This window comes from Struthio camelus, chromosome 18, assembly GCF_040807025.1.
Source record: "Struthio camelus isolate bStrCam1 chromosome 18, bStrCam1.hap1, whole genome shotgun sequence".
Classification (NCBI taxonomy): domain Eukaryota; kingdom Metazoa; phylum Chordata; class Aves; order Struthioniformes; family Struthionidae; genus Struthio; species Struthio camelus.
The window spans coordinates 9,889,788-9,902,500 of record NC_090959.1 but is presented as its reverse complement, the minus strand read 5'-3'; the positions used below and the strand labels follow the sequence as shown (position 1 = coordinate 9,902,500).

Here is a 12,713-nt window from a genome sequence, read left to right as displayed (position 1 = left end):
AAGGCGTCACGATCCCTTCTGTTAGGGTCGTGGCATAAACGCCTCGTGCCGAGGTTGAACGGACGCGTAATTCCCTGCAGCGGCTGCTTTTCTCCTTCCCTCGCGGCTGTGACCACCTGGCGGGGGAGCCGAGGGGCGGATCCGCCGCCGCCTTCAGGCCTTTATTCCCCGTGTCCCCCCGACGCTGGGTGCGCGGGCGGCCGCGGCACCAGCCGCTCTCGTTCCACGCGCGAGCGCGCCAAACGCCCCCCGGCTCCTAAAACACAAGGGGCGAAGGGCGCCGAGCGCGGCCCTCCCGCGCCGGCCTGGCCCCGAGCGGCTGGTCCCCGAAACGCCCTGCTCTGACCCCCCTGCCGCCCCCGCCTAGGCTGCTCCCCAGCCCGGGGGGCCCTGGGGGGGTCCCACAGCCCGGGGGGGCACAACCCGGCTGTCCCCTCGGTCCGGGGGGTCCTGGGGGGGGTCCCACAGCCCGGGGGGGCACAGCCCGGCCGTCCCCTGGGTCCGGGGGGTCCTGGGGGGGGTCCCACAGCCCGGGGGGGCACAGCCCGGCCGTCCCCTGGGTCCGGGGGGTCCTGGGGGGGTCCCACAGCCCGGGGGGGCGCAGCCCGGCCGTCCCCTGGGTCCGGGGGGTCCTGGGGGGGGTCCCACAGCCTGGGGGGGGCACAGCCCGGCCGTCCCCTGGGTCCGGGGGGTCCTGGGGGGGGTCCCACAGCCTGGGGGGGGCACAGCCCGGCCGTCCCCTGGGTCCGGGGGGGCTCTGGGGGGGTCCCACAGCCTGGGGGGGCACAGCCCGGCCATCCCCTGGGTCCGGGGGGTCCTGGGGGGGTCCCACAGCCCGGGGGGCCACAGCCCGGCCGTCCCCTGGGTCCGGGGGGGCTCTAGGGGGGGGTCCCACAGCCTGGGGAGGCACAGCCCGGCCGTCCCCTGGGTCCGGGGGGTCCTGGGGGGGGGTCCCACAGCCTGGGGGGGGCACAGCCCGGCCGTCCCCTGGGTCCGGGGGGGCTCTAGGGGGGTCCCACAGCCTGGGGAGGCACAGCCCGGCCGTCCCCTGGGTCCGGGGGGGCTCTAGGGGGGGGTCCCACAGCCTGGGGAGGCACAGCCCGGCCGTCCCCTGGGTCCGGGGGGTCCTGGGGGGGGTCCCACAGCCCGGGGGGGCACAGCCCGGCCGTCCCCTGGGTCCGGGGGGCGGACACGGGGGTCCCTCCGCCCGGAGCCCCTCGGCCGGGGGAGTCCGACACCCCGAGCCCCCTCCCCCCCGCCGCCCGCACCGCCCGCTGACGTCACACCGCGGACCCCCCCCCCCACCGCCGCAGGGGGAGGCGCCGCTTCCCCCTCTCCCCCCACCCCCCGCCCGCCGCCATCCACTTCCGGGGTGCCGCCGTCGCCCTCCGCGCTCGCCACCGGGAGCGCCCGCGTGGTCGGCGACGGGAGGACAAGCGGCGAGGAGGGGGTGAGCGGGGCGGGGGGCGCAGCGCGGCCTTGGGGGGGGGGGGCGGAGTCTACATCCGGGTCACCGGGCGCTTCCTGCCGGCGGGCCGGGGCGGCGGCGGTGAGTGCGGGCCGGGGCGGCGGCGGCCCCCGAGGGGCGGCGGCGGCTCGGTGCCGCAGCGGGGCCGCTCCGCGGTCGCTGCCGGCTCCGGGGCCTCGGCGTTTGGCTGCCCGAGCTTCCCCCGCGCTGCGCGCCGGCTGAGAGGGCCGAGGCTCGGCGCGGGGGCGGCCGCGGGCCGGCCGCTCTCCGGCCTCCTCCGCTGGGCGCGCCTTGGGCCCGGCTTCCCGTCGGTAAGGCGGCGCGGCGCTGCCCGTCCCGGCGGCGGGCCCGTCTCTCCCTCGGCGCTGTGTGCCCCTGCGCCCCGGGGGCCGCCGCGAGGCCGGTCCGCTGCTGGCGGCGCCGCAGCTCTGCGGAGGTTCGTGGCTTCCTGGCGCTCGTCGTGTTCCGTTTCGCAGCCGCCTGAGCTCCGGCCTGCGCGCCAACGGCGGGTCGCGACCGGAGCTGCCAGCGGCTTTGAATGTCACGGGGCGTGAGGCCTTGATGAAGGGCTTTCTCTTCCTTCGGGGACTTTCCCGAGCGTGGCGTCTTGTACGTCTGAGCTGTTTCGTTAAGCAGCTGTCGACGTTACAGGTGGAGGAGCTGCTCCTTAATCCAACTCCTTACCGACGCAAGATCATCCCTTGTCCTAAGGCTGTGCTATTGGCGTGCCAAGCGAAGAGCTCTGTCTGCGCTTCTCTCGTACAGCCTAGCTACAGCTGTTCTCGCTAAGTTACAGAAATTGTGTTGTTTTTGTCCACAGACTTCGTCTGACACAAATTAAGAGGGAAAAATCCTGGAGGGAGGGAGAGAAGTGAGCGCTTTGTGGAAAGGACTGAATTACATTCTTACTTCTGCCCCTTGTGTTAAGATGTTAATTTAGAACCCCGTGTGTCCTGTGATTCACAGCTTCTCTCCCGACATCAGTGCGTTTCTGCTTGTGCAAAGACCAAGAGCAGTATGCCTCTGAGCAGAAATTGAGCTGCTGGTTAACTTTTCCCACACGATGCTACTGTTAGGCACATCCTCTCATCAAGCAAGATTAGTTGCTAGGCTGTTGGGCCTTCTTGTTTCTACCCTTTTTTCCTTTTTTTTTTTTGTCATGTATTTGTGTTATGGCTCCTTTCATTCAGTTCATCTTGCACTTAGAGTGATTTTTTTCAATGTCCTCATAGGCTTCTGCTAAAATAATCAGCAGTCTTATGGCTGCTGAAATTAATATTGGGTGGGAAGTCTTTCTAAAATGCTGTTTCAGACTGACTATAACTGATACAATGGATTGTGTGGGGTTTTTTCTTCTTTTTTTGTTTAGAGCTAGGAAGCGTATAAGGACTAGGATTGTGCTGTCTTTTAAATAAAAATAGCAGTACAAAAAAAATAAAGCCTGTGATCTGCTTTCTGATCACAATTTCTTCAGGAAATTTAGATGGAGTCTGTTGACCTGTTAGTTACCTTGGCTTTGGTAAAGTAATGTTAGGAAGCTTATTTTCTTACCAGCTTTTTCTGTGTGGGAGATAAGAACTCAATGAGATGAAAAAGCATAGTCAGTAATACGTAAAAGCAACCAGCCCTGCAAACAAAATGACATAAACACAGAAATGATTTTGCTCTGTTCTAATAAAGCAGTTAAAATTGGTAGCTGTAGCTTTCCATCGAAAAGGTTACAATGCTACTACTAGCATTTGGCTAAAGCTTTGGCTGTACTTTGCAGTGTTCGGGGGCACATGTGCTCTCTAGGGGGTGGCTGCAGCGTACTGCCGGCACCACGATGGCCGGGGTGTGCCGTTGGATAGAATGAGTGGTGTTCAAAAGCCTAGAAAATGTTAGAAGTAGAAAGGCTAAGTGTATTAATCTGCTCAATTCTATGGGCCGAGCCTATGCCACTAGCAAAAAGAGAAGTATATGCTTTCCTAATCTGAGCAAAAAGAAACTTCTTTTTGGGATTTTGTACCTTTATATCTCTGTGCAGGGCAAACGAAATAAAACAGTGACCAATTCTCGTCATGTTTGTACGATTTGTTTGAATCGAAAAGGCGCGATAAAAGAAAAAGAGAAGACGCCCTAAAAACCCCTGCTTTTGTCTTTCGGTCTTATGTTGTGAGTTACCTTCGCTGTTGTTCTCTTAGCCAAGGAATCCTCAATCTGGACTTGAATTTCCACCAATTTTCTGGTATCACACTCTTGGTGCCTTGCCCCATTTAGCTTTCTGGTGCTCTGTTTTAGACAGTTAACTGGGGAAAGGAGTAGAGAATAGCAGTGAAAAGGAGGACACCAACATTTCTGTAGGCTCCTGTGCTTTTTCAGAACCCTAAAGAGTCTGTTCTGGGAGCCCCTGCACTGTGAATGATTTTATAGAACCCTGTGAGGCAAATAGATGCTATCGACATCTGTGATGACTTGTCTTTTTCAATTTTTATTCCAGAAGAGTTGCCATTACTGAAGATTCTTAATGCCAGATAATCAACCTACTGTGGAATAACCATGAAAGAGATGAGGTAGCTGCCGAAGTGTGAGACAAAATCTGATTTCAATGGATACAAAATATAAAGACGATTTATTTAGGAAGTATGTACAGTTCCACGAATGCAAACTGAACGCCTCTGACAGCAAGCAGCGTCCTATTAATGATGAATATTTGCGAGTGGCGGCGTCAGCCTTACTTTGCCTTCCCAAAATTGATCCCTTTTATAGATTCCGGTTGATAAAATTTTATGAGATGGCTGAAAACTCCCTGAGATCGCTGAAATCCTCAAGTTTACATTCTCTCCATAATGCGTTCAGCGTGCTCGAGACAGTTGGAATTAATCTCTTTCTTTACCCCTGGAAAAAGGAGTTCAAAAATATTAAGGTAAGATATTTCATATGTGGCAGTAGCAAAAACGTGTGGTTTTTTTGGCGTCTTTCATGCATTTCCTTTGAAGATATTTTTCCACTCCTTAAGGCAGCCTAATGTATATATTTACATTTGTCAACTGCACACAGCTGGTAAACAGAAGTCATAGGAAAGGTTAGGTGGAAAATACGTGGATTTTGTATTGGTGAGAGTGTCTGGATAGTGGAAGTCAAAATCCTGTCTTCATTCGTAAAATAACCTTAAAATAGTGGAAGAACTTATCTAATGGTTTTGTTCAGACTCTCCTGCTGCTATGCCTTATTTTCTACTTGGAGATGCTCTTACTAGGGCGAGTGATTAGGTTGCATGTAAGCTCACTCAAAGTTTGTTCTTTATGCTGCATCTGCTCTTAATTTAGCACAAGTACTAACAATCAATCCGTGCTTTCAACTCGATGCGTTGCTGAGGTTTCCACAAGTTATATAATAATGGTGAGCAAACATCTCTAAATAATAGTTTCAAGAATGTCTTTTACTTGCTTGTCGGTTCTCAACTTATGAAGCTTTGATTTTAATGTACTTTCAAATTATTTACTTTTGCCAGGATCTTGGAGTGAAATGTAGGAACTTGTGTATTGCTTGATTTGGATACTAGAAGACAGCTAATGAGTTCTCTGCTGTCGATTTCCTGTTTTATCTTTTACCTCTCCTTATATGCTTGTTAAAAGCTGCTGCAGTGTTTCAGTAGTACGTGCTACAAGTGACTTAAAAGAACTGTTTTGAAACCTGAAGTTAGAATAAAAAGTGTTTCTGGCATAGGTGTCTAAAATGCGTTGTGGGTTGCTTGTACCAGTGATGGGTATTTTTCTTTTATTTTTCCTCCCCCCCCACCCCCCCCAAGTTGTTTCACAGTTGATCAGAGAATTTGAACATTAATGGAGTGTTTGAGACTCCTCTGCCTCTCTTAAGAGGAAACTTCCATTCCTCCAGATTTCCACGTAGGTCAGCTTCATCATTATGCTTAAGTTCAGGCTTTTGAATTGTTGGATGGTCCATGCAGGATGTCTCTTGATGTGCGGCTGCTGATGGTGGTGATTGGTTGTGCACTGTGGATCAACATTTGTTCAGTACAAGGATCTGATGGCCAAATTATACCTGCTTGCAATCAAAAACAATTTGACCTGTGGTGAGAACATAGCTCAGGTATACTAGAGGCTAAGGGAACTAACTCATGCAAATTGGTGTGTGTATATATATATTTTTAACTATAAATTCTTGACCTAGTTTAAGATTACAGAAAACAGCCATTCAAAACTGTATAGTAGTAGTACACTAAAGTGGTAAAAGTTTTTATTGTACACAGTACCGAAAACTGGCTAAGTCTATTCAGATATTCTAAAATGTTATCTGAATTTCACAGTGAAATGGACATTTTGCTTTTCCAGGTAAGAGACTTAAACTTTGCTTGTGGTTTGGCACGTGCATCTGAACTTGAAACTATCTAGCCTTAGTTGCTTGGGTTACTATTTTAAAATCTTCCCCTCAATTATTCCAGACTAGATACTTGCTGATATAAAGCCTTGAGAGGAAATTCTGGTAGGTCTGAAAAACAAAAATTAAATGTTTGAGGACTGTTCTGTAATCTAAAACGTAGGTCCACATGCTCCAGTCACTGTGCTGGTATTTCGAGAGAGTGATCAGCGTTGTATGCTAACACTGAATTCCTCAGACTGGGAAATTCAGCTTATAGGGATGAATGGGTATATAACTTAGTAGACCCCTGCTGAAATCGATCCAGAACGTTTCTGTAAGTGTATATAACATGTAAGCCAAACTTAAGTTCCGGAGAATTACTTCTATTTTTCAGATGACTTCTGTCTTTCATAGTTTAATATTTACAGCAGGTCTGGTCTTATACATGTCAACAGCATTACTTGCTGTACGTATAAGCTAGCAAACTCTTGTGAGAGACCTAGATTTGATCCGCAAATTATGATAAGGTTGCAGGATGCATGTGTTTCCCTAGAATTGCTCCTTGAGGCTGAATTTTAAATGGACCTATATCCTTTTTTTAAAAAATAGGAATTATGATAATAAAGAAAACTCTTTAGTGTAAACAGTATAAGCAATGCAGCCTTCTCACCTTGAGTCCCAAGTTTCTCAAATAGGTTGCTGCGATTTTTACAAATACCCCTCACCTCAGTATATTTAAAGCTGAATTGAAAAGGACTTTGGTAAGCAAATAATGCAATAATTCCAAGTTCTGCTTATCTCCAGCTATCCCCTGTCCAGAGGGAGTATGTGAAATCTCTGCCTTTTTACCTTTTATGGTAAACTTGCTTGTAAACAGAAACCTGTTTGGTTCATATAAAAGTTAATGTCAGTATATAGCATACTGATTTAAATCAACAGGGAGGCCATTATGCTAATCAGGATTTCAATTTGAATGAAAACTCTCCTACTTTGAGTTTGTCTCATGCAGAATTTCCATCTGTTGAACAGGAGGGATGCAGAAATGAAATTCGTCTTGCCACAGGAGTTGCACATGTTCACTGTCGTTACTATTTCTGTTTGATTATATAGTGTCCGTCACTGAATTATCTGAACATCTAGTCCACCACTGAATTTGTAACCTAGTTTTCCTCTATTTTTTTCCCCCCCCTTCCTCAGACCTACACGGGACCCTTTGTTTATTATGTAAAATCTACCCTAACTGAAGATGATGTAAGGCAGATTCTAAACTACATGGGTTATGTCCAAGAACTGGGAACAATGTATAAGCTCAAAGAGCAGGTTGATGCCATTCAAGTGAAAATGGTTTCATTTGAACTCTTTTTGGCCAAAGTGGAGTGCGAGCAGCTTCTTGAAATTCACTTGCAAGTGAAGGATAAAGGTTATTCAGAGGTTGATGTCATAAACGAACGAAAAAATAGCAGTGAAGACGTTAGAGGTTGCTCAGAAGCCATGAAACGACGTGCAGAGTGCAAAGAAAACTTAAATACTTCCATGGCACGAATGGTTCTTCAGAAGTCAGCAAGTGAAAGGGCCTCTAAAGATTATTTCAAGCCAAAAGTGAGCAAGCCTTCTAAGTCAGTGGACACATATGATAATTATTGGGAAAATAAGAAACCACCTTTGATGAGCTCACTGAGTCTCAGGAAAGAACCAATTTTAGTTGATGCAGAAGATGACATTAAAGATGAAATTATCCGTCCATCACCTTCTCTTCTGACAATGTCAAGCTCCCCACATGGATGTTCAGATGAATTCTTGCCAACTTCATCTCATCACAATGGCATGTTAAGAACAAATGTCCCTTATAGCTCCTATTTTTCTGCTCAAGAAGACTTAGATTTATATACTGATCCTGATTCTAGAAGTATGTTAAATTTTAAAAGGCAAGAAGCTATTAAGCCTGATGTTTGGGTGTTAAAAAGTGATGCCAACCCTGTTTACCACAAACGCACGCATCTAGCCAAAGAGACAGCTTCCCTCAAGTGCCAAAACTGTGGCGTTCCTTGTGGCACTTCTGTTTGCCAAAAGTGTGACAATCTCTTCAACTCCAGGCAGGAATATCCAGCAGTGAAACAGAGCACCTATTCGATCAAACCGATTCCAAATGATGGCTTGCCTCCTGCATCTGCTTTAAGAGAGAAATCTCAGTACACTTCACAGACTCAGAGTCAAGAGAGAGCTTCTCAGTTCAGTTCCAAATCCAAACCTTCAGGCACCTCGCGCTGTGGCTTTTGTAACCGATCTGGAGCTGCAAACACTTGCACTTTTTGTTCAAAAGTCTCATGTGACACTTGCCTCAATGCTTACTATTATGATCCCTGCTGTAGAAAAAGCGAGCTTCACAGATTCATGCCTAACAATCAGTTAAACTATAAATCGGCCCAGCTGTCCCATGTAGTTTATAGATAGACCTGAATAGTCTGTTTTGGAGGGGAGGGGAAAGGGCTACCGTAACTAGTGTTCTGACTCCACTGGTAAGAAAATACACTGACCTCTTATGAAAATGACATGCCCAAATACTTGGAACTATGATTCAGTGATCAGGTGCCAGTTCTTGATTTTTGTGGCTTCACAGATGCTGCAGGTACATTAGAGTTCATGCTGCTATAATTTAGGTAACTTCTAACTGATCATTACTTTTCCATTTAAATCGGGGAGAAGAGCACATTTTTCTTTAAAACTTGGCAGCTGCTGCACTTCAGAAAAGTGACATCACACCTTTCTATTACATTGTAGTCATCTCCTTGCCCAAATAAAACCATGTAAGGCTTTAAAATAAAGACTTAAAAATGAAGATTCTCCTTTTCTATGGATTATGAAACTACTGCCGGTTTTTGATAAAGTATGACTTTTAAAATGTGCAAGAAATATGTGAATGGCTTGTGTTGCCAACAAGGACTCATTTTTGAAGTGTGTCTGCATTTCTTGATCTCCAAAATGCAAACACTGCGACATCTCTTCTTTTCATCTTTGTTTCTTCCTTCTCCCCTTATCACCCAGTTGTTTATCTTAAGCTTATATAATCTGAATCTGAACAGTATGTGCTTTATTTTCTAGTGTTGCCAATATCATCCTACTGGTTTTTACTGTATGGTATTTTAAAAAGGTGAACCTGTTTTCATGTCACTTAAATTATGCCTGGAGTGTTGTCTTTCCAGATGAGTACTGATTTTATTTACTTTCTGTTGCACATGTGTTAAATACCGTTCTTTGTACTGTAAATAGGTAATTTGGAAACAGTTTATTTTTAATAAATATTTAATATGTTGAGTTCTTAAAAGTGGTAAAATCATTATACCTATGAAGTCTCTCCTGGTTATTTGTTCAGGTGACTTTTGTTTTTGTGTACTGTATTTCATAGCTTATTATAGTCACTGTGGCAGACTGATACTATTGGCTCAGATCAGTGTGTTTTTTAATCCAGGTTTTTTTCCCCCCGCCCCCACTGATAAGGCTACCACTAAGCTAACTGGAGTCTTGTCTAAGAACTGTAGGATTTTGGTTCTCAGTGCACGCTTTTCTTTATGGTTATGGGAATTGTAAGTATAAATGTTATGCTTGCTTCTAAATTCACTGCAAAGTCTGTAGTGTAGTCCAGCAAGTAAAGCACCAGCCTGGTTAAAAATCAGGGCTCATTTGTGACTCCTATTAAAGTAAATCCATCAGTTCTGGATGTGAATTAGATAATAATATTCATTTGTATTACTGTAGCACAGAGGAACCGTAGCTAAGAACCGGGACTAAGAACCATTGTGCTAAGCATTGTACAGTTTGACACCCCCCCCCCCCATACCTGATTATGAATAGGCTTTAGTTTTCTATGAAAAGGAAACACAAGAATCCTTCTGACTTCCTTATTCAGACTAGCTAGTTAGAACAAAATATCAGGCAACCTAATCAGATGTGCGGAATTAAATGTGTTTAAAATATATGTAAAAAAAAAAAAAAATTAGCTGAAGTGTAAACTGTGTAGTCCACTTTGCACTAAAATTAATCACTTAGGGTTTTTTTTTAAACATTGTTAAGAGTCTAGGCTTCTAAACTTAAATGTCCATTGATCCCTGTGTGACAGAAACATGCATGAATGATTGTTTTTTTTTTTCTTAAATTTTTGGGGTGGGGGGAGGGGTTGAGGTAGGTAGAGGGGGAAACTATATAGGCTAATGTTGTAAAATAGCTAAAACATTTTAGCCATAAATGGGTGTCAGAAGTAGTATGGAAGTAGATGAAACGTGAGTCTTACAGAGGGCTGAGAACAATAAGTTTATGTACAGTTTGCACTAAGAAACAAAGTGAATGGCGTATGTTTAGCAATCAGGGAAAACTCTGAATCAAGTGACTGCAACCGAACAAAATGTTCCAGGCAAGTATTACCTTGCTGACCCTGAAGGTTGGGGTAAATATTGTTTAGGTGAATGATTTTAAGGTTTTCAAAATCTTGTATGTTTTTTATAAATATATAAATATATATAAATATAACACAAATGTAGATACATTATGTATATAACAAAGAATTTAAAACCAATTTTACTATTAAAATACAGTTTAAGGGTGGTTTTCATTTTGGTGGTTATTTTGGTTCTGTTCACCTTCTGAAGTGTCATGCCTGTTTGGCTGCTATACGATGTATCTTCTAGTTCACTAGTTCAATTTCCATATGGCTACTCACACTACAGTAAATAACTAAAACTGTGATGCCACGTAATTTATACGGTGAACATAGCAGGGACTCTACTTGCTTTGAAAAAGAAAAGTCCTGTGTATATATGTCTTGGAATACTGTAGTACAAAACTGTGTTGAATTGAAGTGATTCCATGCTCTATTTTTGTGTATCTTACTGTATGAGGTTGCTGTGATTGATACAGTAAAATATATGCTAATTTAAAATGCAGGTGTTTTGCATCTGATTTGTTAAAATTAACTTATGTTTTGAAGGAATTCAAAAATAAAGAGGCCTTTAAGAAAAGGCTTAACTCTTTTCTTAAAGTTGAGTGCATGTAGCTGTCTGTTTCACAACTGTTTTGCATGTGTAAATGAATTGGTGCCCAAAGGGGGTGAAAGGGGCAACTGTGTGTGTATCATGAGCCTCAGCTTCATGAAACTGGCTGTCTTGCCTGAAGAATGCAGAGCTTCTTAAAAAAGGTGTGTGTGTGGGGGGGTGTTCTTTCCTTTTTTTTTCTTTTTTTTCTTTTTCTCAATTCTTATTAGCATGACTCAGTTCGTTCCATACGAGCACGTAAGCCAACCTGTCAGCAATCTGTGCAGCAGGGCAGAGAGCAGGTTTCATGTGTAGTGTGAAGCTCACCTAAACTGATTTCCAGCCTTGACTCTTCCTGTCTGAAGCAGCTTCTCTAACTGGCTTCCGGATGTAAGCTATATCTTGCAGAAGCTGTATAAGACTACTGATGTAATTTTTTTGGCAGTTGAGTTATGCCTTTTGGCTCCTTTTTCATCCCACTAGCTTTGGAGCAGGATAGTTTGTCAAGTTCCAAACTAGTGGGGGGTGCGTGTGTGTACGTGTGTGTTTTGTCTTAGAGCATGCTAGCCGAAACTGTCAGGTGGATGCTTAGACCCTGATGTCCCATTTCCACAAGTCCTCTAATTTTCCGGTCTGTTGAGGTTCCTGAAAGTACCAGCTACGTCTGTGAAGATCAGGCTCAAGAAATAAACTAAAATATTCCTGCAGGGAATCTTATCTTACACTGCTGTACTTCTTGTGCTAATGTATTGCTGGTGCATATAAAACACGACTTGATGCTGACAGTCTGACACTTCTGATTACGGTCCTGTTTGTGTGGCTGCTTTGTCTTTTGCTTTGCACAAAGTCTTAAAACTGTACACAGTCAAGTAGTTTAGACTTGACAGTTTGCAAGGATGCTCCTTAAGCTTATTTTTTGTGGAGGATGACTCTGGATTACAAGCATTTAGTGCATGTTGCTAATTATGCTGCAGTATCTTTTTAGGGGGAAGATTCACCTTTCCAGGGTTTGTTTAGAGAGAGGAGCTAATCTGAGTGCTGCAATGATTGTAATGTTACCAGAGTGACTGAGACAAAAAAGCGGAGGTGACTACAAATTAAGGTAACGTGCTGATGGACCTATTCTGGCTCTAATTCAGTAACTTCTCTGAAGTCAGTGGGAGTTAATTAAGCCTTTTAGCATGGCCATTACTGTCGTATCTAAGCAGCAAGTGAGTTGGGCTACAAATGTTCCTGGCTGTTGTTTGTGAAAGATGTTCCCTGCTTCCTTCTGGAAACGATGGGATGTGGTCATGTCTTAGAGCTCTTGTATGAAATTAAGTCAAGTTGAACATTGCAGTAACTTTATATTATTCTTTTTTTTCCTACAGTTGATTGCATCCTGCTAGAAAATATTTTCTACAACTTGTCTTGCCAACCTGAAAATGTAGGAGCAGAGAAACGGTAATTAAAGTAGCTTTCTGGTTTTGTACTCCTACATCCTGGCTGTGAATAACGAACTCAGGGCAGCCTTTTACATTGAGCCGCCACACGAAAATGGACAAACTGGTGCATCAGATCTTAGGCAGTGCCTGGAGGAAGGCAAAAGGCCAAAAGCGTATGATACGGCAGCAGCTCTTTTACCTCTAAAATCCTGTGGATGTGCTGTGTAATTGAAGCTCCTCCATCTGAGGAGAGGTGTAGGAGAGCCGGGGAGCAGCTGCTTTGTTTGACAGACTTGCTGCACAGATTTCAGTGTGCTAATGTGTGGAAAGCAAGGCTGTTCCTTACAGCATTGAAAGCTTTCCGTGTTGAAAATGTCTTAGCATATTTTATACTGCGTGATGGGCCCTTGATTCAGAGGGGAATCTAGCGCGCTACAC

General features: G+C 45.6%; 1 protein-coding gene across 4 annotated transcripts; it reads left to right on the top strand.

The window, feature by feature from the left end:
* The first annotated feature begins 1,105 nt into the window (after nucleotides 1-1,105).
* SPATA2 (spermatogenesis associated 2) lies at nucleotides 1,106-10,859 on the top strand. Of its 4 annotated transcripts, none has more exons than XM_068912225.1 (3): nucleotides 1,106-1,450; nucleotides 3,948-4,373; nucleotides 7,028-10,859. In XM_068912225.1, exons 2-3 carry the CDS (start codon nucleotides 4,056-4,058, stop codon nucleotides 8,279-8,281), a joined length of 1,572 nt encoding a protein of 523 aa, XP_068768326.1. In that variant the 5' UTR covers nucleotides 1,106-1,450; nucleotides 3,948-4,055; the 3' UTR covers nucleotides 8,282-10,859. The 4 variants fall into 4 exon arrangements, with proteins under 4 accessions (XP_068768326.1, XP_068768327.1, XP_068768329.1 ...); XM_068912226.1 differs by lacking the exon at nucleotides 1,106-1,450 and adding an exon at nucleotides 1,493-1,549; XM_068912228.1 differs by lacking the exon at nucleotides 1,106-1,450 and adding an exon at nucleotides 1,556-1,574.
* The last annotated feature ends 1,854 nt before the right edge of the window (nucleotides 10,860-12,713 follow it).